The following is a 25464-nucleotide window of genomic DNA, read 5'->3' as shown; positions in this document are numbered from 1 at the left end:
GAAGTAACTTTTCAGGAGCCCATAGATGTTCTTTAGGCATTTCCTTCATTTTACTTCATCAAGCAGGCTGGGTCACCATAATGCGTCGAATGTTTTTAAGATATCTAGTGGAATAACCGCGACATATTCAAAACTTTTATTGGCTTCTACTTCTTCAATAATCTCTCATAATCGGGAAATTGCGTCCTCTGTGGACTTTCCAGACCTAAATCTGTACTGGTCCCATGAGGCCCATTCGTTGCTATTTATGACATTTGTCATATGGCTTTGGATTGGCCATTTCAGAGTTTGGCCTATTATTGATAATAGACAGACTGGTTGTAAGATTTAATTACATTCTCTGTTTTATCAGAGCCTTTCAATAATGTGATTAACCTTCCACTTTTCCATCTGCTTGGAAATACTCCAATATTTAAGCATGCATTAAAAAGCCTCGTTAACTCTGGTTGTAGTGGAATAGCCTTTACCAGTATTATCGCCTCTATTCTGTTTGCCTCTGGATTTTTTTCAGTTTTGTTCGCTCCTAGAGCTTCTCTAATCTCTCTGAGAATGAACGGTGGTGCATATTCAATCTCTGAGACCTCATGCATGAATCTACGTATCTTTGAGTGCTCTTCAAACTCTCTACTTATGTCATCATCGGGGACTGGTACGTTTAATAGGCCTTTGCTGGTTTCGGTCTACCCTTTGCTAGTTGTTCCGCTTAAGCTTACTATGTATGTGGCTCTTGCATGACTGACCTTACCTGCCGCTTGTTTGTAAGGCAGGGACCGGGTATTTTTCTTGCTTTCTATGGTGCAATAGTCTTGCCAGCTTTCTCTCTTTCGGCGTTTTTTTTACCTTTGAGTAGTCTGAATTCATTCTTTTTAGCCTTTTGACTGATTTCCTATGAATCCATCTTCTGTCAGGTGTATCTGCGGTATTTTTTAAAACTCGATCTCATTACCTCTTTAGTGCTTTTCTTTGTTTTGTCAAAGATGCATCCCATCAGGTGTTCGATCTTACATGTTTCACCTTTGGTGGAACAGACCTGCTCGCTGCTTTTTTTATTACCTCTTCTAGCTTTGAGACGTAAGTCTCAATTTCTAGTTGATTTAATAACGGCAGTTTCGATAGGTCTCCCTTTTCGATTTCGCATTTTCTTTCAAACTTCTCCCAGTTTACCATCCTTGTATTGATTCTAGATTCCGAGATCTTTTCCAAAGGAGTGATTCATAGTTATCAGAATGGATCTATGATAGCTGGTTGTCCTGCTCCAGTCCATTACCTACCAGTCATTGAGGAGATTATACAAATTTATTGTGTGGGTTGTTATTCACATCTAATTCTCCCCTAGTACCGTGGTATGTTCTGGGTTGACACTTTCTATTAGAAACTATCAGTCCTAGATTTGAATGAGTTCTTCGAGATCTTTTTCTCTTTTGTCGGTTTTGTCCAACCAGCATTTTGCCTAGGCATTCGCATTCATACCTATCAGTACTTGCTTTCCTTCTAGTTATTCGTGCACCCTTTCGATTATCCCAAGTATACTCTAGATCATGACTAAACTGACAGTCGAGACTAATCACCTACATCTCTCCAAAACTCTCTTTCAATTATGCGCATGCACAGTATGAGTCACATAGCTATGAGTTCTTACTAGCAGTTATCTCGTTCGGGTTAAAAGTATGGCTACCATGATTCTATGCTTATAAGTAATTTAGTCTTTGATTATTACAATGAAAGTTGAAAAAATGATGATGTTTTTTTTGATATAAAAAAGTATTTGAATGATGATAAAGTATTCAAATCATTATTTGGTTATGAGAAAAACCAATTCAATCAATTACGTGAATATGCAAATAATTGCAAACCAGAACATATTGCTAAACTATTTTGCGAAATGAAGTCTGCTCTTTCAAATGATCAATTAGGTTTCCTTTTCGGATGTTGTCGAAATACAATTACTAACTATATATTTCTTGTTAGGAATAATTAGATTAAGAATTTTACTCCACGTTTTTTGAATTTTAATACCAGAGAAACCATTATTAATAATGTTATAGTCATAGACAAAGAATTATTTAGCCTTCTAGATAATGCAGGAACTATTGTAATTGATGGAGGATATCGACTGACTCGAAAATTAAGGATTATGCAGGTTAAAAAGAACTGTCGAGTGAGCAAAAGAAAATGCTGTTAATTATGCCAATAGTGAAATGTACGGTAGATGGGTATATACTCTTTGTATTCGGTTCCTATATATATACGAGGTGTGTTCAAAATGTAAGGTGACTTTGTATTTTTAAGAAAAAATATTTATTTATTTATCAATATTTATGTTGTTCCCTTCAAAGTAGTCCCCCTCAGATACAATACACTTATGCCAACGGTTTTTCCAATCCTCAAAGCACTTCTCATAAGCACTTTTCGGTATAGCCTTGACCTCTTCCAGCGATGCAGTCTTTATCTCTTCAATCGTTGCAAATCTCCGTCCTTTCATAGGTCTCTTTAGTTTTGGGAACAAGAAAAAGTCACATGGGGCCAAATCCGGTGAATATGGTGGCTGAGGCATGATTGTGGTGTTGTTTTTGGCCAAAAAATCTCTTACAAGCAAAGATGAGTAAGCAGGGGCATTATCGCGATGCAAAAGCCATGAATTGTTTTTCCACAATTCTGGGCGTTTTCTTCGTATTGCTTCTCGCAAACGGCGCATAACTTCAAGATAATACTGTTTATTGACCGTACGTCCATATGGTAAGAACTCCTGATGCACCACGCCATGGTAATCGAAGAAAACAGTGAGCAAAACTTTGACATTTGATCGAACTTGGCGTGCTTTTTTCGGTCTTGGCTCATCTGGGCTCTTCCATTGGGACGAATGGACTTTGGTTTCGATATCATAACCATATACCCATGATTCGTCACCAGTTATGACCCTTTTGAGTAAATCTGGGTCGTCATTGATGTAATTCAACAATTCTTGAGCGATGTTCATGCGACGGTTCTTTTGGTCAAAATTTAGCAATTTCGGAACAAACTTCGCTAACACACGTCTCATGCCCAAAACGTTAGAAAAAATTTCATGGCACGAGCTAAGCGATATACCAACATCCTCAGCAACTTCTCTGATAGTCATTCTATAATTTTCCAGAACAATTTTCTACACTGCTTGAACGTTTTCATCAGTTGTTGACGTGCTTGGGCGTCCAGAGTGAGGCTCGTCATTGGCATCTTCCCGGCCATCTTGGAAGAGTTTGTACCACTTTTAAACATTTTTTTACTCAGAACAGTTTCACCGTATGCCACCGTCAACATTTCAAGTGTTTCGGTACACTTTATTTTATTTTTTACACAAAATTTGATGCAAATGCTTTGATCCATATTGTTTGATAGCAAGAAATTGCTGAGCACGCAAAACACTTATAACCTTTACGCCTCTCACAACCAAACAAAAAATGCTATACACTTGAAACTTGGTACAGATGTTCGGGAAGAGTGTACCAACATAACAAAACAAAAAAATCGATAATCGAAAGTACGTTGGCCGTGAAATTTGAAAAGTCACCTTACTTTTTGAACACACCTCGTATATATGACGCAAATCATAAAGATACTTCCATTCTAAGAGATAGTTTTGACAGATATGCAGAAGAACTATCTGTCATTCTTTCTGGCGACATTATAATTGTAGATAGACTATTCAGAGATGTAGTTTCATTTCATTTCTGAATCCCGAATCTGCTTATACAGATCACACAGGGATTATGAAATACAAGTTATAATACAAGAAAAGTAACTAAAGTAAGGTGGATAATTAAACAACGTTTCGGTTACCTGAAGAAAAAATTTAAAATATTTGCTATTCTAGCACAGAATATTACTCTGAATGATGATATAGATAATTTTATAATTGCTCTTGTTACTCTAATCCTATTTCACAAACCAATCGTGTATGGCAGAGATAATGAATTCATAGTAAATGAAAAGTTATCAAGAGAAAATACACCAAATAAATTAAAAAATATCGTTGAAGACTATAATTGACGATAGTAAGGGTGCTTTATATTGATATAGAATAGTCTTCTTGTACAATAGTCTTCTTGACAATAAAAGAAATAATGCATTATTTCAATTTAACATTGCAAGATTTATATTAGGATCATACCAGATATTCAAAGCTAAGTCACATTATGTTTAGCACAAAAAGACGGAATTTTTTTAGTTCAAAAGTTTCAGCAAAATGCAAAGCATGCTACAGCTCATATTAATTATCGTCACTACGATATTGATATTTCTAATCCTTTGTTGGTAAAAGCTTTCATGAAATCAAGATACAGAGGCAGTAAAAGCCACCACATATTTGTACTTATAAATGAGTCAAAGGAAGGACGAGAAAATATTACAGAATATTTTTGTATTTGCGCATGTGGAATAGGAATCGTTGAGTGCTGCAGTCATGTTATAATGATTTATAGTATTTTGACTACTCTCAATATAGAAAAATCTCTACACCACATTCCGGTATCTGTGATGTTTCAATAAGTATACCTAGAGAAAATGTTAGTTTAGAATAATATACTTCGGAACCGTTTGGATTTCTGAATGAAATTCATCATGACAAGCTGAAATCTAAGTAAACTTGGCCTATTTGGCTATTCGCGCCATTTGCCCTTCAAAGAGAGAGTGTGTGTGTGTGTTTATGTGTGAAGGCGTGAGAGACGCATCGAGAGAGCGAAAGCTGAGCAGAGGGTCATTAATAGACCATATTTTATTCCGCGATGGTTATGTTCATAAAGCTGTCAAATATGAGTGTCGCGAGAGTTTTGCAACTGTATTGTGCGATTGAGTGTGTTTGAGTGCGCTGTCCAGGAGTCGAGGTGTCTTTACGAACCAGTGGCATCATATTAATTGGGCTGATTACGTCAACAGAGGATGACCTCTAGCACCTGAAGGGTGCTACCAGAATTTCTCTCTGCCCATCAGATCGGCAACTTAGGCGTTGCCGCAGTTTGGTGTGCCCGATACATCGGAGCTGTGGCGCGTCTGTATGTGTATATGTGTTTTTGGGACAGCACCGTTCCTCCTAGCATATCAGAGTTAATGTTTACGGGTAAGTGAGAGTTTGTTTTGAATGTCCATTTACCGCGTACATAAATATACACGCTCAACGAGCCTCTAACAGCATCCCGCGTGTTAGTTCTCTCTCTATCTATTATATTATTGTAAGAGTAGTACTTAAAAGGCTTTTCCTTTCTTCCTTTTTACTTATGACTGGAGTTTTTATGCCGAATAAATGCTACTTATTTATCTTGTATTATTTCATTAAAGCCACAGTTGTGTTATTTAATCGTTAGCGATCGCTTATTTATTGCACATACCTTTTCCCATTTCCTTTTCTTTAAACACCTTATTTATTTTTCATAACATAGGGTAAAATACCGAATATGGCTAAGAATTTTAGTGATTTTACATCAACTATCATATCACTCATGAATCTTGCCTTAATTGGCTTGGTCCCACAGAGTTGTCGTCTCAATTGACTATTAACGAAGATAACAAGGGAAGCATACATGTAGCATTCGCAGTGAGAGAGGCAAGCGAGAAGCAAGCGAGAGAGAGAGTCTTATGATCGAGCGGGCACTTACATGACGGGTTCGCAGTAACCTCGGATTTACTCCTGACACGCGCAGGTGCTCGGCCACGAGGCAGCTCTCTCAGGCTGATCGACAATTATCTGCGCACACGCACGCACGCACGCACTCTGCACCCTCGGTCCTTATCGGCGAAAAATACTAGCTGCGTAGCACAAGGCACTTATTCGTCGCGGTGATAGCCGGGCTTGCTTTCCTCGCGAAGGCGGGCCGCAGATTGTGGCTCGCACGCGGAAGGGCTCCCCCTCTCTCGCGCTGGTTATTCGGCAGCGGCGCGTCTCAGCCAATTAGGCAAACGTGCGCGACACTCGAGCGTCCACGCACTCACGCTTATACGCGGATCTCTCTCTCTACTCGGTGCTTTCTTACTTACCTCGTGCCGCATCCACAGCTGCGGCAAGACAAAATCACATAAGAAGAATACATAGGTTGTTAATAAATTACACAGGCACACAAAAAAAAAAAAGTTATCTGAGTTTGAGACAAGACCCATATACTTATAGGTTTTTGGGTGCGCTGAATCCAAATCCAAGGTCAGATTTTGTCCATCACCCTCCGGGTTTTCCCCTAGCTAGGAATACCAACCCCCAAGCAGGCTAACCTACATAACCCTGGGTAGAGCGACTTCTGTCAACTAGGTATCTTAACAAAAATGCATTCCTCCTTAACAGACAGGCTAACCCACATTAACCCTGCATTTCTCATTTCCAGAGTCCCTTACAACCCTTAGACACCCCTACCAACCCCCAAGCAGGCTAACCTACCTATCCCTGGGCAGAACTTTTCTTTTTTCACACAAAAAAAAGTTATCTGAGTTTGAGACAACACCCACATACTTATAGGTTTTTGATTTATTAGTTCTTCAATTTCGAACGCAAATCTAGTATTCAAGTTTTTGAGTGCGCTGATTCGGAATCTGAGGTTAGGTTCATTCCATCGCCCTTAGGTGTACCACTAGATAAAGAAGAACCTCGCCAATAGCATGAATAAGTTACTCCCGTGGCTCTGAGGTTGCCTCATCTCTAAACCAGATCCCAGACAATAAGAAGATTCTATTGCAGTGGTCTTATATTATATGAGGCTGTGGAGTACCTCCATTCGAAGCTTTTACAGATTGGAATAGGTATACTTCTCATCAAAAAAGATGAAAATCTGAAAATTCCTGCTACCATGGCATTTTATTGGGACGATGACAACTGCTCCAATGGAGATGTGTAGAATGATTCGCTCCCCAGAATATTATGGTAACGAAGCCAGCGAAGGCACGCTGCCCTGCAGGGGGACGTTCGGGTGCGAGGATGATGCCGTAGTGTGTCCGACGACGAGTTGACATTGTTCTCGTCAAAGTCAGAAAGTTGTCATACTTAGCCCTGGAGAGGTATGAGGGTTATCACCTCCAGGACGGTGGACTCACCTGTGATCGGGCTAGGATCCCAAACGTGCGAGGCTCTTTACGAATTTATGGCTACTTCAACTCACAAAAACCAACCTCCAAAAACTATAAATCAACCACTCCACAATTGACCTAGTGACTCTAATGTCTTCTGCTATGTCTGTGGAAAATTTTATGTCCATAAAAATCGGTTTCCCATCTCTGAAGAGATAAGAAAAATCTATAAAGATTGTTTTGGAACTAATGTTAGAGCTTTGAATCATAGTTGGATTCCATCGTCGATATGTAAGGCTTGTAATAACATGTTCACGCGCTGGAAGGCTGCAAAAGAGCAGAGAGAAGAGATTCAACTCAAAATCAAACAACCAACTCGTTGGAGAAAGCCCCAAAATGAAAAGCAATGTTATTTTTGTAATACAAAAGTATCTGGGTTCAACGTAAAAAATAAAAGTAAAATAGTGTACGCGGATGTTTCATCAGTTACAAGAGCGATTGAATCCGATCCAATTAATAAGAAACAGAATGAAAATTTACCCTCCCCAGTGAGTCAATCAAAAACTGATGACAGGGGTGATGATTTGAGTGAACAAGATGATAGATGCAACGAATCAGATAGATAGATCTGACGACGAAGATGAACCCGAGGACGAAGAGGAATCTGAGGACGAAGATGGAGACTTTAAACCATACAATACTAAAAAGAAGCCTATTATATTGTATACACCAAAAGCATTGAATGACTTGATAAGAAATATAGGACTCCCTAAAGACGCAGCAGAATATTTAGCTTCAGATCTGAAGAGGAGAGGTATGCTAAAACATGGTGTTACATGAACTATCTACAGAGATAGAGAAAAGGATTTCCGTAAATACTTCGATGAAGAACAGACTGAAAAAGGTAAGCTAGTCTACTGTAACAACGTTAAAGAACTAATTAATACACTGAAGTCTGATATATACAAGTCTGAGGATTGGAGGCTCTTTATCGACTCATCAACCCGGAGCTTAAAAGCAGTGCTGCTCAATAATAAGAAGGTATTCGCACCGGTGCCGATCGCTCACTCAACCTAGTTGAAAGAGGAATACACGAATTTGAAATTACTTTTGGAAAAAATCCATTATTCAGAGTACAACTGGCTTGTATATGGTGATCTCAAAATCTTATCCATGATTTTAGGACAACAATCGGGATTCACCAAGACACCCTGCTATCTCTGTTTATGGGATAGTAGGGATCGTGAAAACCACTTTAAAAAATCAAAATGGGATCCAAGGCTGACATTTCAAACAGGAGTACACAACATCATCGCTAAGCCACTCGTGGAACGTTCAAAAATTTTGATTCCCTCACTTCACATCAAGCTTGGACTGATGAAACAATTCGTCAAGGCAATTGATAAAAATGGAGATTGCTTCCAATATTTGTGTCAAAAGTTCCCTCAAATTTCAGATGCCAAGTTGAAAGAAGGAATTTTTGATGGACCTCAGATACGGAAAATGTTGAGGGATCCTCAATTCGTTAAAACAATGACAGGTCTTGAAAAATCTGCTTGGCAAAGTTTCCAACAAGTTGTCGAAAATTTTCTAGGTAATATTAAGAGTCATGATTACAAAAAGATAGTTACAAAACTTGTTACAAACTACGATAAGTTGGGGTGTAATATGAATTACAAACTTCATTTTCTCGATTCTCATTTAGATAAATTTCCAGAGAATCGTGGAGATTTCAGCGAGGAGCAAGGAGAGAGGTTCCATCAGGATATAAAAGAGATAGAGAGGAGATATCAAGGCCGTTGGGATATCAATATGTTAACTGACTACTGCTGGACCTTGCTGAGAGAGGATCAAGGGAGAAAAAGAAAGAGACGGAACCCCCTCCACAGGTCGTTTGAAGACAAGAGAACAAGGTATCATCGAAAAACCATACCGTAATCTGTTTTCCGAGAACAGATAGTTCCAAGTTTTATTAATACAAATTTCTGATTTCAGGTCCATATTGATAAGAAAGTCATCATTTTTGATATTGAACAGTGGTGGAGAAAAAGAGAAAAAGATGCAAAATAGTTGGAATGATATTGACAGGATCCATTGTCATGAAAGATTTTCCTCGTTTTGAGGTTATGTTCCTAGTGTTATTTATGATGAGTATATCTCATTTTACGTGAACTCAGCATAAGCCCTTGAGTTAGGCAACATCATGGGTCTTGTCTCAAACTCAGATAACTTTTTTTTTATGTAAAAAAAGAAAAGTTCTGCCCAGGAATAGGTAGGTTAGCCTGCTTGGGGGTTGGTAGGGGTGGTTTCTAAGGGCTGTAAGGGTCTGTGGAGATGAGAAATGCAGGGTTACCGTGGGTTAGCTTGTCTGTTAAAAAGGAATGCAATTTTGTTAAGATACCCGGTTGATAGAAGTCGCTCTGCCCAGGTTTAGGTAGGTTAGCTTGCTTGGGGATTGGTAGGGGTGGTTTTTATGGATTGTAAGGGTCCGTGGGGATGATAAATGCAGGGTTAATGTGGGTTAGCCTGTCTGTTAAGGAGAAATGCATTTTTGTTAAGATACCTAGTTGATAAAAGTCGCTCTGCCGAGGGATAGGTAGGTTAACCTGCTTGGGGGTTGGTATCCCTAGCTAGGGGGAAACCGGAGGGTGATGGACAAAATCTGACCTTGGATTTGGATTCAGCGCACCCAAAAACCTATAAGTATATGGGTCTTGTCTCAAACTCAGATAACTTTTTTTTTTCGTGTGCCTGTGTTATGATTGGCTTAAGGGGAGAGAGAGACATAAAGAGACTCGGCTCGTTATATTCCCCTTCCCCAGACGCTAGTAACGAGGTTGGTACCAGCTCGACCCACTCTCTCTCTCTCGACCAGGGAATAAATACAACCAATATGTGGAAGAATACGTTTTTAATGGGAAGGTAGAACAGATTACAAAATGAGAGTACAATATTTAAGGAAAGGTAGCTTCGAGGCCTTGTCTCTCTTTACAATTTCAAACAAATAAGAGTGAATCTCCGGAAACGAAAAGGGGCGTCGGTGCCGATACAAACAAACAAACAAATAAAACAAAACACAATCCAGCCTCGGGATGCTCCGAAGCGATGGTGAAGGAAGGGGAGAGAGCTGGAGCTACGAGGGTGCCGACGGGCCAGCGGGCGAATCGCGCTGTCGTTCCTCATTCCCTGGTGGAGCTTCCGCGCCGTCCTGGGGTCGGTACCGGGCTGCAGGCCTCCGGGTACCCGTATTTCGGATAACTCCTGTTCCGGAACAGCTGGTGCAGGGCATAGTTGGGGCAGTTGTCCGTCCTTGACACCTGGGTCAGGCTGCATACCCAGCAATACCTCTTATAGCGGAGGTCGACTCTTGGGCCGTCGAATCGGCCGCACGGCTCGGTAGCTCCCTGGTACTGCAGTGCGGTTGGCCCTGGCCCGCGACGGGGCAGCTCCGCCGAAAGCAGCCTTGGGGCGTTTTGACGCTCCTGCTCCACAACGGACAGTTCTGCTTGGAGGGCCTCCAGCTCTTGGAGCTTTTGCCGCTGAAGGGCCATTAGGTCTGCCCTGGTTTTGTCGGCCTCTTCGTTGGCCACGAATTGAGCCTCTACGGCGTCCAGGTAGTCGCGCAGTTAGGTTGCTCTCTTGACCCGCTGCAGGAACCCCTGGGGCACCAAGGCTCTAGCACGAGCGTCGGGGTGGTCGGCGAAGGCCAATACCTCCCAATAGGCCTGCTGTTCCTCTTTAGCTGCCTGCTGGCGAGTCTTGCGCCACTACCTAGCCTGGCTTTCAAGCTGTGCCCACTGGGTCTCCAAGGGGAGGTCTGAGGGTCCGGAGTCCATGACCCGCGAAGGCTTGGCGGGCGGCGCCGTAATGGCTGGCAGTGCCAGCGGGTGCCTAGTGGCTTCGATTGCGGCGTCATCAGGTCGTCCCAATGGGAGGAACGGCCGCTTGCGGGCTGCGGTCTGAGCGGCATCTGAGGCCGGCGGTGCTGGGAGAGCAGCAGATGGTGGCTGCGCAGCGATGTGGAGGAGGCTGGTCTCCCCCAGTAGCTCCGTTAGGCTCACTCCCGATGGACTGGGAGGAACGGAGGAGGCGTGTGCCTCCAGGATCTGGCGGATAAGCTGCTGCATCCTGCGCAGCTCTTTATCGGCCCTCGCTGGCAGCATTCTCGTAGAGTTCTGGGGTTATATGAGCAAGGTTACATGAGGAGTGATACTCGAGGTGAGTTATTGTCCAAGCGGGTTAGCAGCAGAAGGGCGACTGAGATAAGCAGCTGGTTAGCAAAGCAAAGCGGAGGAAGGGAGGAGCAAAAATAAGAAAGGAGGCACTCAAGAAAAGTAAGGGCAGCGAAAGATGGCTGGTTAAGCGCGCGGTCCGCCCGCTCGGGTGTTTCTTGAGCGCAGGCGTCTCGGTGACGTTTCTGCCGGCGGCGGAGCGCTCCTTTTCGAGCCGAGCGGCCTACCTCTTTTCCGAGGGGCCAGCCCCTCCGGCTCTGTCTCCAGCTTGGTGGCGTCCTGGCTGTGTGGAGGTTGAGACAGCGTTTCGTGCGCGGGGGTCTGATCACCCGAAAGCTTTGGTTCGTCGCTATCAGGAATCATCTCCTGCTCTCCGTCCGAGGCTAGTTGGTCTTCACATCAGCTCTTCTCCGGGAACTGCTCCGCATTGTGGCAAGGTTTCAGGTCGCACACAGCCACTTTACCTATGTCGACTCCGCTTTCGTTTTGGAGCTGGTAAGAATTCGGACCCAATCGGGCGGTGACAACAAACGGTCCCGCATACTTGGGACAGAGCTTCGCGGCGATGGCCCGGGCAGCTGAGGAAAGCACGCGATTTTTCGCCCATACCTTGTCGCCAACGTCATAGCTAACGTCGCGGTGTCCCTTATTGTAGTATTTTTCTTGGCGGGCTTGTGCGGTTTGGGAGTTTTCTGCGGCATACGCGTGGAGCTTACCGAGATTTCCCATCTTTGCCTGCCAGCTCCCGAGAGCGGCGGCCTCCTGTCTCCGTGTGGCCTCGAGCGTTGCTTCGCGTCTCGCCGTGTGAGGTGGCTCTGGGTTCTGCCCGTAATTCAGGAACGCCGGGCTCGAGCGGATTGCCTCGTGAATGGCCGTATTGTACGCGAAAGCGAATTCCGCGATATGTTCGTCCCACTTAGTGTGTTTTTCTTGAATAAACGCTGCCATCATCGTCTTTACGGTCCGGTTCACGCGCTCCGTTCGGTTAGACTTCGGAGAGTAGGGCGCACATGTCGTATGATAAACGCCGTGGGAGTCCAGGAAGTCGTCCACGAGCTTGTTCTTGAAGGGCGTGCCATTATCCGACAAGAATTTCTCGGGGATGCCAAATCGCAAGAAAACTCGTTGATTCAGCTCTCTCTTGATGGTCTTGCCGTTCGCCTTTCGTATGGGGATACACTCGATCCACCGAGTGAACATGTCCATGAAAATCAGCAGGTACTCGTGGCTTTGTAGCGATTTCAGGAACGGACCCATCGAGTCTCCGCAAACTATTTCCCATGGTCGTGAAACTACATGCTTTCCCATTAGTCCCGCCGGAGCCACCTGCTCGACTTTCACCTGTTGGCATACGTGACAGTTGCGTACGAAATGAGCCACGTCCCTATAAATGTTTGGCCAGTAATAGCGCAGGGTTGCCCTCTGATGAGTCTTGTAACGGCCGAGATGTCCCGCCGTCGGCTCGTCGTGGCATTCTGCGTGGACTAGTCCACGTCGCTCCCGCGGTACCACCAGCTTCCAAGCGTCGTCGTCTCGTCCCATCGCGTCGTCAATGACCGAGTCGGGGCGACACACGTACAGGCATTCCCCAACGACTTTCCAATACGGGTGGGCCCTTGGGTCAGCCAGGACCTTCTTAATCTTATTCAGGTACCAAGGGTCCTTTGTGCCTTCGCCAACGCTGAGAGAAGCTGTGGCGGCGATCTCGTCTTCGTCTGTCTCGTACATGCGGGAAAGCGCGTCCGGCACTACGTTATCCTTGCCGCTCCGATGCACGATGTCGAAGTCGTAGGCTTGCAGAGGCAAGGACCAGCGACCTAACTTCCTGTTGGGGCTCTGCAAGTTTCGCAGCCATACCAGGCTGTGGTGGTCTGTCACCACTGTAAAATGGTAGCCCTCGATGTAAGGTCGAAACTTCTCGATCGACCAAATTTCAGCGAGGCACTCTCTCTCTGTCACTAACAACCTTCGCTCTGGAGCAGTCAAAGCTCGACTCGCGAAACAGATTACGCGGTCCGCTCCGTCGACGTGTTGTAAGAGAACACTGCCCAGTCCCGTGTCGCTAGCATCACATTCAACGATGAATGGAGCGGAGAAGTCTGGCCTTGCGAGCACCGGTGCGGAGGCCAGCAAAGCTTTCACCTGCTCAAAAGCTGTCTCCTGCTTTTCTGTCCATGCGTACTTGCAATCTTTGCGGGTGAGTGCAGTGAGCGGCTCACTCAGGGAAGCGTAGCCCTCGAGGAACTTCCTGTACCAAGAAGCCATCCCTAGAAAACGTCTCAGCCGCTTCAGGTTTCTCGGCGCGGGGTACTCAAGGATTGGCCGAACTCGCTTTGGATCGGGTCGACAACCATCGTGGTTCACCAACAAGCCAAGGTATCGCACTTATGTCATGCAAATCTTCGACTTTTTTCGGTTTATCGTTAGGCCCGCCTCGTTTAGCCGCTTCACGATGCACGTCAACCACTTAATGTGCTCTGAGAAGGTTTCCGTTGCGATGGGGAGGTCGTCCAAATACTCAAAAGCGTAGGGCTCCATCTCAGGTGTTATAATTTTGTCAACCAACATCTGGAATGTTGCGGGCCCCCCCGCTAGACCATAGGACATCCTGACGAACTCAAACAGACCGAGTCCTGGCACGGTAAACGCGGTGATTGGTATAGACCTCTCGGTAAGAGGGATCTGCCAAAAAGCTCCGGAGCAATCTAACGCGCTTATGAACTTGGCGTGTTGAATCTTCCGCAGACTTGTTTCGGGGTCATGACGACGGGGCTCGACTACTCGCTTTTCGACTTCCGGATGATTCCCATGCGCAGCATCTTATGCACCTGCTCGTGCATCTCGTCCTCAATCTTCTTTGATACGGGATAGTATCGTTGCTTGATAGGACGTGCGCATTTCAAGTCGATATCATGCTCGATCCAACCCGTACAGCCAAGCTGTTCACAGGATGGATCAGGTAGCAAACTGTGCATCAGCTCGTCGATTTCTCTGCGCTGACTTTCGGTAATTTCCTTTATACCGAGCGAGGCTAGTGAGATAAGCTCCTCAGCCCGCATTGACGAAAGCGCGGCCGGGATTTGCTCGTCACAGCCCTTGACCTTCAGCGTGTTCGTCTCCGGGTCGAGCATCGCTGAAAAAGCGCGGGTGAAGTCGGCACCTAAAGTGCACTCTGTGTCGACTTCGGATAGAATCAGAACATCGAGCCAGTACGTTAGCCCCCCTAAAATGAAAGGTAGCCTTACGTTGCCCAATACTAGCACGTAGTGTCCATCGACTGCTTTTGCCCCCGGGCCTACGTACGGATGCACTCGGCGTTTAAGCGCCGAGGCGATTTGTAACGCGTTTGGGCTAAGGACGGTGCGGGAAGCTCCGGTGTCGTACAACCCTCTAAATGAATAGCCGCCGACGTCTACCGTCAGCTACCACCCGGGTGACTTCTCTACGACGGCGCTGACTACAGTACCTCCATCGCACGGCAGCTGCGCGTCGGTCGGATTACTCGAGGCTAGCGTGGAGTCATCCGCCGTGCTGCGAAGCGTCTGCGCTACTCCTGTAACGCCGTCCGTAGCGAAGGTCCGGTCTTCCTGAGGAGCGGTAGGAACCCTTTCTACGCGCTCCCCCTCTCGTTTTTTGTCTCTGCTAGTTTGGCTGAGCACTCCGGGCAGGAGAATCGGGTATGACCGGGCCAGCTGCAATTCCAGCAGAGAACTTTGTCGCCACTGGGGCCAATTTCTTTGTCCTTATTCTTGTCGGACTTTGGAGTGACGATCTGGGCCTGATTACCTCCGGAACGACCACCACTTCTGCCTCCACGGTTTCCACCTTTCCCGCCTCGGCCACCACCTGGCGGTCCTCTGGGTGCCGCGCCGGCCTCGGCCTTTGCCGCCGCCTGAGTGCCCTGCTCGGGCTTTGCTACAGCACCTTGACTTCCGTGACTTCGGATTGACGACGTCTGGGCCATTGCTCCGTTGGCCGGCTTGAGTTTTTACTCTAAGAATTCCCTGAGGCATGCTTCCCAGTTCAGCTCCGCAGCTTGTTCGCTGACCGAGACGATGCCGGTTGACTTTATCCAGCCCGCCCTCGACCTGGGCTTATAAGCCGCTTCCGGCAGCATACTTTGTTTCACCGGAGGAGGAGGCCTCCATTGGCCTACCTCATCGTCTTCTGCTTCTTGAGCTCTTTCCAGCAGCTCTTGAAAGTCGGTCAAGCTATCTTTGCACCGCTTTAGTCGTCGCTGCAGTCGTGGAAGCATATTATCTATGACTAGGTTCACTTGGTCCTGCGCCTCCCAAGGCTCCTTGAACCGGCCGAGAATGGTGAGGAGAGAGACGACGTAGTCTCTCACGGGCTCATCTTCCCCCTGAGTGCGCAGTTGGGCTTCCACGATCAGGTTCCTTCTGTTCCTTTTTGTCTTGCTGTACGTCTTGAGTGCCGCGTCCTTGAATTCTTGGTACGTTTTCCATGCGGGCCTCAAAGCTCGAAATCAGAACAACGCAGGCTTCTCGAACAGCGGCGTCTTCCGCAACTCGGTCTGGCCGGCGATTCTCCTCTACTTGCTCCAGGAACTCCTCGATACTAACTCCTTTTTCGCCCGAGAATTTTATCTTCCACTCCCGGACCGTCTTTCCGAGTGCTTGCTCATAAAGCGCGACATCTCCATCGTGTTGAGGGTGTGTGGTGAGGGCCCCCCCTGTGCTGTGGCTTGCTGCCTGTCTCGACACCGGGAGCGCGAGCGAATCGTCCGCCATCTTCGGCACAACCTCCCTCCCCCAGCTCGAGCTTACGGGGATAAAAGGGCCAAACGGCGGAGCAACCAGGACAGCAGTGTATTGTGGCTTTGCAGAGGTTCCCCTTCCCCCGTTTGTACCTACGGAAGGAAGCTGTGGGGCGTAGTTTGTTGCTGTGATCGTCGAGTGCGTACTTGCCACTATAGTCGCCATTTGCGGCACCTCGTGCTGATTTTGCATTGATGGTCTCGTGGTCGAGTGAAATATCGGCGCTTGCGGGTTCAGTGTTGAGGGTAACGATCGTATTGAGCCATCAAACTGGCTTGATAGCTCGTAGTAGTTTAAATCGAACGTGTCTTGGAAATGAACTCCTTTGCTCGATCGTGTCGCGTTCCAACGCGCTTGATTTTCGGCCGTCTGCTGTTGAGCATTAGCGACTACGTTTTTCATTTGCGCCTGTAGATCGCTGTTTACTCGCTCTACATTGCTTTTTTCCGATCGTAATGTGGCGATGGTTTGCAGCAGTTCCTCTATTCGTTTTTCTTGTTTTGTGTTACGCAGCATTAATTCTTGCATTTCTGCTTGCTGCGTAGCCCAGAGGCCGTTCAAGTTTTCTTTTAAAACGCGTGTCTGGAACTTTGCTTGCCACGCCCGTTTCAGCTCTGCAGCCGCCGCCGTACTCAGCCAGTGTTCGCTTTGATCGGGGAACATTACGCGCATTGTTCGGTTTGTAGCTGGAAAAGTGGCCGGTTCGACTGCCGGCGCGGCGTAATATTGTGCAGTATACGTCTCGCTGCTATGCTTTAAGCTCATTGCACTTGCTGTAACCCGGGGCTCCGATTGCATGCTGGAGGTCACAATCGGCTCGCTCTGTGTAACGTTCGGCGAGTTTAAGAGGTGGTTAGGATTCCAGCTTTCGTTGACTGGCGTCTGCGCGTGAGCTCTGTTCTGAAGAATCGGTGCTATTTGAGGGTTCTCTTCTAACGTGAGCGACATGTCGATCGGCTCTGCGGCTCCTTGTCGCGAGCTTGCTGCGAAGCCTAATTGCTCTTCGTCATCTTCCTTTTCGCCGTTGGCACCTAGCGTCATTTCCGCGTCTAGCACCGTACGAATATCGTCGAGTATATCGTCCGGCAGGAATTCTGACTGGAAGAAGGTGCGTGCTAAATCATTTCGTTTTTCTTCCGCTAATGTTGGATTATGGAAGCGCATTTGTATAAAGTCGCTCCCGGTGTAGTCGCCGTTCAATCGTCGGTACAATCTGTTCCCTCTTTCGTATATCGAACCATCGTTTCGCAGCTCTAAACAGTTTAACGCGTCTGCCATGACATCGCTTGGCAGCCCTTGAATCCATAATTTTAAACGAGTATTAATGTTATCTTTGAAAATTGTTAAGTTTTCGATTGTCCAGCTGTCGGTTGCCATTTCGTCTGCTTGTGGGGTTTGTAAAAAAAAAGCCAAATAACCAAAGGAAAAGGAAGTTTTATACGGACCACGAGCGAAAGAGAATGGAAAGAAAGATAAATAAATAAGTGGATTTAGCGATTAATGGAACTCCGTGAATGGTCGAAAATTCTCAACCGACGCTCGGCAGTTACATCGATTGACTCCAAACACGAATCGTTAATGTTCTATCTAGTGAGCCGCGTAACGCACGTTTCGCCGACGCTTACATGTTTTGGGTGGCGAACTTACAGTTTTTAATGTTGCGCGTAGTATTTGTATACGGGCGTTTGAATTAGCTCCCGCTGTTGCTTTTATTCGCAGTACGGCCTTTTCGTAAGTTGCGACGCTGTTTATGTCGCTCCTCAGTGTGTACGATGCCTTGTAGCCACCGCTTTGTTTACATCGCGCGCTCGCGTTTGGAATGTAAACACGACGGCTTGCGTACCTGTCTTTACTTGTTTTCGCTTTTTGGTACGCGCGTTTACGCTTGAATTTTTTTGACTTGCGTATTTAGCTACTACAGACCCAATACCGGTTGGACGCCAAAATGTAACGGGGTTCTTGCTACCCCGTTAAGGGTGATGCTAAGTAGCTACTCGACTTGCGGGTAACTCGTTATGGGGTCACGCGAGACTCAGCCTAGTGGCTCAGATATGCCCCTCGAAGGCACCCTTGCCTTCGACCCGCGGAGAGCGTCGTAGGTCAGGTAACAGCGGGCGGTGCGAGCCAGCGCGCACGTAACACGGGAGAGGGAAGTACCGAGAGGAAAGATGCAGCGGTTAGCAGAAAGAGTGTTTATTAAAACGAAGATAACAAGGGAAGCATACAAGTAGCATTCGCAGTGAGAGGGGGAAGCGAGAAGCAAGCGAGAGAGAGAGTCTGATGATTGAGCGGGCACTTACATGACGGGTTCGCAGTAGCCTCGGATTTACTCCTGACACGCGCAGGTGCTCGGCCACGAGGCAGCTCTCTCAGGCTGATCGACAATTATCTGCGCACACGCACGCACGCACGCACGCACTCTGCACCCTCGGTCCTTATCGGCGAAAAATACTAGCTGCGTAGCACAAGGCACTTATTCGTCGCGGTGATAGCCGGGCTTGCTTTCCTCGCGAAGGCGGGCCGCAGATTGTGGCTCGCACGCGGAAGGGCTCCCCCTCTCTCGCGCTGGTTATTCGGCAGCGGCGCGTCTCAGCCATTAGGCAAACGTGCGCGACACTCGAGCGTCCACGCACTCACGCTTACACGTGGATCTCTCTCTCTACTCGGTGCTTTCTTACTTACCTCGTGCCGCATCCACAGCTGCGGCAAGACAAAATCACATAAGAAGAATACATAGGTTGTTAATAAATTATGATTGGCTTAAGGGGAGAGAGAGACATAACGAGACTCGGCTCGTTATACTATATACGTATTATGCAATTTAGTGGAAAACTCCCGAAAACGACGTTATATTGATCATTCTAGCCTCTAATTAACTCGAAGGCCCTAGCTAATGTTCCATTCGCGTTCAGCGACCTCAAAAACTCCCGAGTTACGATTTTCAAAAAATGTAACTAGAAACTTCAGGAGACGACGTTCATGCCAGTCACCTTGGTCACCAGGTACCTCGGAGGTACTCGTAGATGTTATATTGATGTTCAGCAACCTCAGAAACTCTCTATCTTAATAAGAGAGCTCATTTTTTATGCTTTTTACGGAATTATTAATAACTGTCATGTGGTCGCGATGGCGGTCGCGAACCAAAATAGGGTTTTTCCCCCTCTATTCCAAGAGATGGTTGGCTTTCTACATGATCTAACACAGTTTTCGTAAGAGTCTATTAACATACCAACATTTTGAGACCTCATACATTACTTTGCATCCATTCTACTTGAATTTACAGATGTCTGAAAACCAGGCTAAAAAACCTTAGAATTTGACGTCACTCTTTTTCTTGGACTAAAAATCTAAGTTGTTCGATTTAGTCAGTATGGCTCAAGCTCTGCGAATTTGAGAGACGGTTTATATTAATGATGGCACGTTCATTATCTACTTCAATTAATTTTGATAAAAATATAATATAAATTTTAATTAAGTTCAATTATTTGAATATCTGATTTTTTTACTTTTTACAGCCACATTTGGACAGAAGAAGAAGAAACTATTCTTTCAGTCGGAAATTTCCTTTTATGAAGAATAAGGATGACAAATATGATGATTATCCAGAACAAGAACGTAGGTTTTGAAAAAATCTTATGCAATTAATTACTAATTTTCATAAGTTTCTATTTATTATAGCTATTAAATAATTTGAATGATTTTCTACGACAATATAGCAATGATATTATTTTATAATTTCTTTTACTTTTTTAGAAGAGGCATATATTTTCCTTGTTAGGAATTGAAAATGTTATCTAAATATAAAACAGATATTCTAATATTTTTTCAGTACTTTAATGTATCGAATCAAAGAATATTTTAGATTTTCTTATCATCTGACATTAAATATTAGATATTTTTATAAGGAATCTTCATAAAATATATTCATAAAATTATATTTATATATATGTATGTATATTTATATATAGCTGGAGGCAAGCTATATTTGGTATGTTCTACTGAAAAAGAATTCGAAATTCATTATTGTTCAATCATTTCTTTCTAATGTGACGGGAAAAGCCGCTTTACTAGGTATTTTCCCTTCATTCACTGACTTATGGCACATACAGGTTTAACAAAATTCCATTTCTATAAGTTCATTTGATCCGGGCATTAAGTTTTAATATTATATATACATATAAGAATTGATAAATGTAAATTAGATTTTGTTCATCAGATTATTGCCAGGATATTCAATTAGAAAATCGTAAATCTAATTTCTATAATTACTCATCACTCATGACTTAGCTCGTTTTCTTCTGAATTACTCTGCCCGTCGAATAAAAGATCAAAAAGAAGAGCCAGGTCGACAAAGAAAAATCGCTCTAGCATAAATAGCGGCCGAAGAAAAAAATCGATGAATACTGCATCTCGAATAACTTTGTAACATCGAGCTTAAGATATGCTCTACGATCTACCCTTTAATATTAGTTGATTTAATATTGCAAACAGAATAATACACAAGAATAGCCATGTCCTGAAGTGAAAGAAAAAGATAATCTTCAAAAGAGTCATACGCCTAGTTCAGCCTTAGTATTTATAATAGAAAATGATTTTAGTAAACGTCAACTGAAGCAATAAGGAGTGATAGAAAAAAATTAGAACACAACATTTATCCAAACTATAAAACTATAGAAGAAGAAAAAGTGTTATCCATGTAATTATGAAACACTGAATGATATTGAGGTCAGTGTTTCTCTGCAATAGCTACTCAACATTACTGATAAGCGGTTGTGTGAAGCATTAGTTTTTAAATGGCCTCAAAATACATATCGCAACTTACAGATGTGCATTTTTATAGGATTCGACAGCTCTTGAGGTCATAAAAATCCTCAGTAGATGTTTAAAAATAAAGAGTATGAAGATAAAAACGCTCAAGTATCACTTTTTGTTACTTATATTGAAATAATTCAGCTTTTTTCATTCAAGAAGTGATGAATATAGTTGGATAAACCCTACTTCCATCAGTGTTAGATTTTTCAGACCTGTGAAAATATGTTATGAGAAAGAATTTTCTGAAAATATAAAAAAAAATTTGCACGAATAGAAAATGAAACAAATAGTTTTTTTTCTCATTCCTTAACTTTGTCAAATGGAAAATCGATACGTTGGTAATACGAAATTTTCAAAACCTTATTCGATGGGAAGTACTTGAATATTTCCACTGGTAACCGTTTTTCGTTATGATGTTTATGCTGTAACCTCACAACATCTGCATTCGGTGATTTGAAAAATGAATTCATACCTAAAATTGAATAATAGAAGTAAGGATTAGGTATTTTGGATTGCGAAATTAAGGTCTTGAAATATTTAATGAACTTATCTTATCGCAAGCCCTTTGAATTGTGGAGAACTGACCTAGACGAAGAAGTGTTAGTTATATAGAGTAACGTGTAATAATGTATTGTATATGAAGTATTTTTTTTTCAACTACAAATGAAAATATATAATCTAATAGCAAAATTCATAAAAACTTTTATAAATGTAGTAATTTTCAAGGAAGCTGACAATGCGATTGGCAGCATTTTATAACGTTAGTTATATCAACGACTAAAGTTTAGATGTGTTTATTATGCCTAGCTTGTTGTTCTGATTCTCGCTTTGCAGAACATGTTCCATTTACATAATATGCTATTTCTGCTCTACTGCTCTACTTGCCAATGATTCCAATATACAAAGTCCTGCAAAAACTTGGATAAGTGTTAGAAGAAAATCTTTAAGTTTAGGAACCGGTAATACTTTTGGTAAACTTATACTTTTCTTTCCGCTATTATTTTTCAAAGTTGTATGTGCTGCATTTAAAGAACTCTTTATAACAGTTATTGAATCATAGCAAGAAGTTGTATTTTTTTGTACTAATCAGATTTTTTCAGACTCAAAGTCTGTCTTTTTTTTTCAAAGTTTGTCTTTTTGTGTGACTCTTTTTTTTCAAGTCTTATTCCAAACGATGATTTTGTCTTCATAATGTTTGTAACACTATATGCAGCAGATTTTTCACACAACTAACATAGGAACCACACACGCGTTCCCAAGCTTTTTCAGCTAATATTCTGTCTGCACCGTATCGCGCTTAAATATCTTTGTTCTTAGAATAAGTGATGTCGAGATCTTTACACGTGGCATCTGGAAAATTAATGCTGAGATCTCTCCGAGTCAGCTGCTTATGTAGATTTGTTCCAAATCCACAGTACTAATAACCAGATACGTGGGCTTCAAAAAGTAAATTAATTATTGATTTATTAATACCCATTCAAATTGCATGAAGTTTGTAAATATTTATCTATGTTATAAGTCTTTCAACCAGCCAAACTATAAATTTTTCGAAAAGCTTCTTGAGCATTAAAAGTGTTCAATACTTACTTAGCGAGCATAAGCATGTTATATTGCCCGACGAGGCAAGACCAAACTCCATTATGGTTTTTAATGATATTGCATGTGAGAAGCAAGATGTAAAAGCTTCGTATTATATGGGTAGACATAGAAATGTTTATTGATTTTACTTGTGTCAATCATGTACGAAGTATCCAAACACTTAGTAAAAGATAATGTTAATATTTTATTATTTTTAGCCAAGATTTTTTGAATTTACGAGATATTTATAATGATTACGTTAACACAGATTTGTAATATCAATATTTCAATAATATTTGTTCTTTTGCTGAAAAGAAGATTACTGTTTTCTCGTTTTAGACGAAAATCGAAAAATAGATGCTGGAAGATATAGAAAAGGATTCTATAAGTTTATTATAAATTCAAACAATTCAACTTAACATAGACAGTCTATAATTAGATGAGATATAATTAATATGGTAGAATTTAATCAACAGATTGATTTTCTTCGTCAAATGGAAAAGTTTGCAAAGCAATAAAATGGAAATATAATAAGTTAAAGTCTGATAAATTGGAAACTAAGCATTTAGTTAAAGAGACATTAAACCAATTATAAAACCTCTTGAAAAACTGACTAATGAACCACTAGTTTCTAAACATGTGAAAATGAAAAAAAGATGAGAAATTATTGGAATCTAAGGAAACAGAAAAGTCTTTAATGATGAAAAAGACAGTTATGAAAAAGTGGAATCTTTTTCGAAAAAAGACTTGACCAAGAAAGAATTTTTTGGACTGGACTTAGCGACAAACCCTACCGTGATAGATAAAAATGATGATGAAGTATATCATATTCCTGAAAGTAATTCTCTAAATAAGTTCTTGGTGTTATTGGAAAATAATCAGACATCATTAGATATAGCTTATGGTGTAAGCAAACATCAAAATCGTTTGATGGTTGATAATAAACGAATAAGTTTTGAAGATAAAAAAATTATTATAGACAATGCCAGCTATGATCAAAGCAGTGGGTAAGTAGAAATGTTATTCAAGAAAAAGCCTAATTATTCTATAATAATGTAAAATGACATAAGTGAATATGGTAGAATTATAAAGAAGATTAATGTACATAAAAAATATTACAACTATTTCATAGCATTATACTCTATCAATAAATATACCAAAAAATTAGAGGAGAAGTGGTAAAGAATTTTCTGTTCGACAACATATAAAATTGCATGACATGACACTCGTACTGATTATATTCATTAGGATGATCTTAATAAGCTCCTAGAACAATTTAGATTATTACTTGCAGAAACATCAGCTGGTAATCAAAATCATGTTAATGAAATTTAATCTATATTTGGAGAGCTCTGAAAAGCTGAGATATTATATTAAGAACGAAACTTTGATTTTGAGTTAATTATCATCATGACTATCGATGTTTTCGTACATCAGTTTATTAGCACAGACTCTATTCGTGCTTCATCTGGTATAAGATTTAAATTGAGAAACGATGACCAATTTCATTCAGAAAATAAGAGACTTTGTGTGATTTTTAATGCTGCTGAGTTACAAGACACTATGATAGTTTTACAAAAAGTTGTTAGCAACGCGTTGGAAAAAATTTGTATAATCATCAATGTTTAGAAGTGAAAAATTTATGAAATAAGTATTACTAATCAATCAATATATACTGATAATAAAAAAAATAGATAAGTATCAACAATAACATTTCAGCATTAAGTATTGTAACGAGGTGGATAGCTAGTACAATAGGGAATTTATTAACGCATAAACTCCCACGATGCAGAGCTAACCGCGCTTCATTAAACACGTATAGTTATATGTGTATTCGCCCTTACGTTTGATACTTTCGTTTCTGTGTCTTCTTTCCAACCGAGTTAAACTCATCTTAAATCACTTGACTTGTGACACTCGATCTATCTTAAGTGTGAGTGACCTAATGCTTAATCCGACTAATCCCCTAGACAAAATCGGATTAAAACTTAATCCTTTATAGATCTGTTAAGCTATTAGGAAACGAAATGACGTAAACGGTGAATAAAATTAATAATGTTTAATTCATAAAAATCTACAGTCTTTTACGGGCCAAAAGACTAACGCACGCGAATAGGATTTACAAATATTAACAATAATACGAAGAGAGAGAGAGAGAGAATTCGAACTTTGCCGCGAAAATCTAACGCTCGGCGCGAATACAAAATATAACGCTCGCGATAGACAAAATACTCTCGCTCGTATTTTATCGTGCAATATATAGGAGCTACACCTACCCTGCGGTGCAATTACGGTGATCAGCCGTAACTGTTGAAGAGAATCAACGGTGCTCCTTGAATCAGCTGCGCTGCCTCTCTCACAAATATCTGCTGCTGTTGTTGCTGTTGCTTTAAATGCTGCTGGGATACTGCTTGCTATCACTCGCACACACCGAAAATCCAGGAAACTTTCGATTTTCAAATAACGGCGAAACACGGTGCAAAAAACTATATAAGCGGTACTCTCGCAAAAGCAGCTGAGGCTTAACTGCCCATTTTCAAACTCTCGCGCGCCCTTTCTCACTCTTAGTCGTTCGAACTAACATCGCGAGTGTATGAATCGCGAACTGATCGATTAATCGAATCGACTACCAAGTATAAAAATATATATTATTAAAGAAGAATTTTGAGTTTGAAAAAAAATGTAAATGAAAAGCTTACCCTTATTCCTTTACAGAAATTGCGAATGAGTTTCATGGTACAGTTCGTCGTAATTATCCACGAAGATCATTTGATATTCGAGAAATTTATGAAACATGGCAAATTGTTCTTACTAGAATGACATCTTATGGAGAAAAAAATAAAAATTATAAATATATTTTGTTACCAGTTGTTATTAAATTAATAATAATCAACGAATACCATTATGTATCTAATGGGGTAAACGCTCAATTTATTTTTGAATACAATGATCAATAAATTATGAGTTGTAAATGGAGATAAAAATAAATGTTGGAACGGTAGTCGATTCAACGTAGCGGTCAATATGTCGAAGCGTCCCTGGAA

General features: G+C 42.4%; 1 protein-coding gene across 2 annotated transcripts in view; it reads left to right on the top strand.

Annotated features, from left to right (window-relative positions):
• The window catches only part of LOC131671708 (disks large 1 tumor suppressor protein-like), a 1979893-nt gene that overhangs the window by 1329825 nt on the left and 624604 nt on the right, over positions 1–25464 (top strand). For both annotated transcript variants that reach the window (XM_058948341.1, XM_058948331.1), the window contains exon 12: positions 19546–19645. In XM_058948341.1, the coding sequence (XP_058804324.1) occupies positions 19546–19645 (100 nt within the window). The remainder of the gene's footprint in view (positions 1–19545; positions 19646–25464) is intronic.

This window comes from Phymastichus coffea, unplaced genomic scaffold, assembly GCF_024137745.1.
Source record: "Phymastichus coffea isolate CEN01 unplaced genomic scaffold, Cenicafe_Pcof_1.1 PCOF00010, whole genome shotgun sequence".
NCBI classification, from domain to species: Eukaryota; Metazoa; Arthropoda; class Insecta; order Hymenoptera; family Eulophidae; genus Phymastichus; species Phymastichus coffea.
The sequence above is the reverse complement of the archived record's forward strand: the minus strand, read 5'-3'. Positions and strand labels throughout refer to the sequence as shown.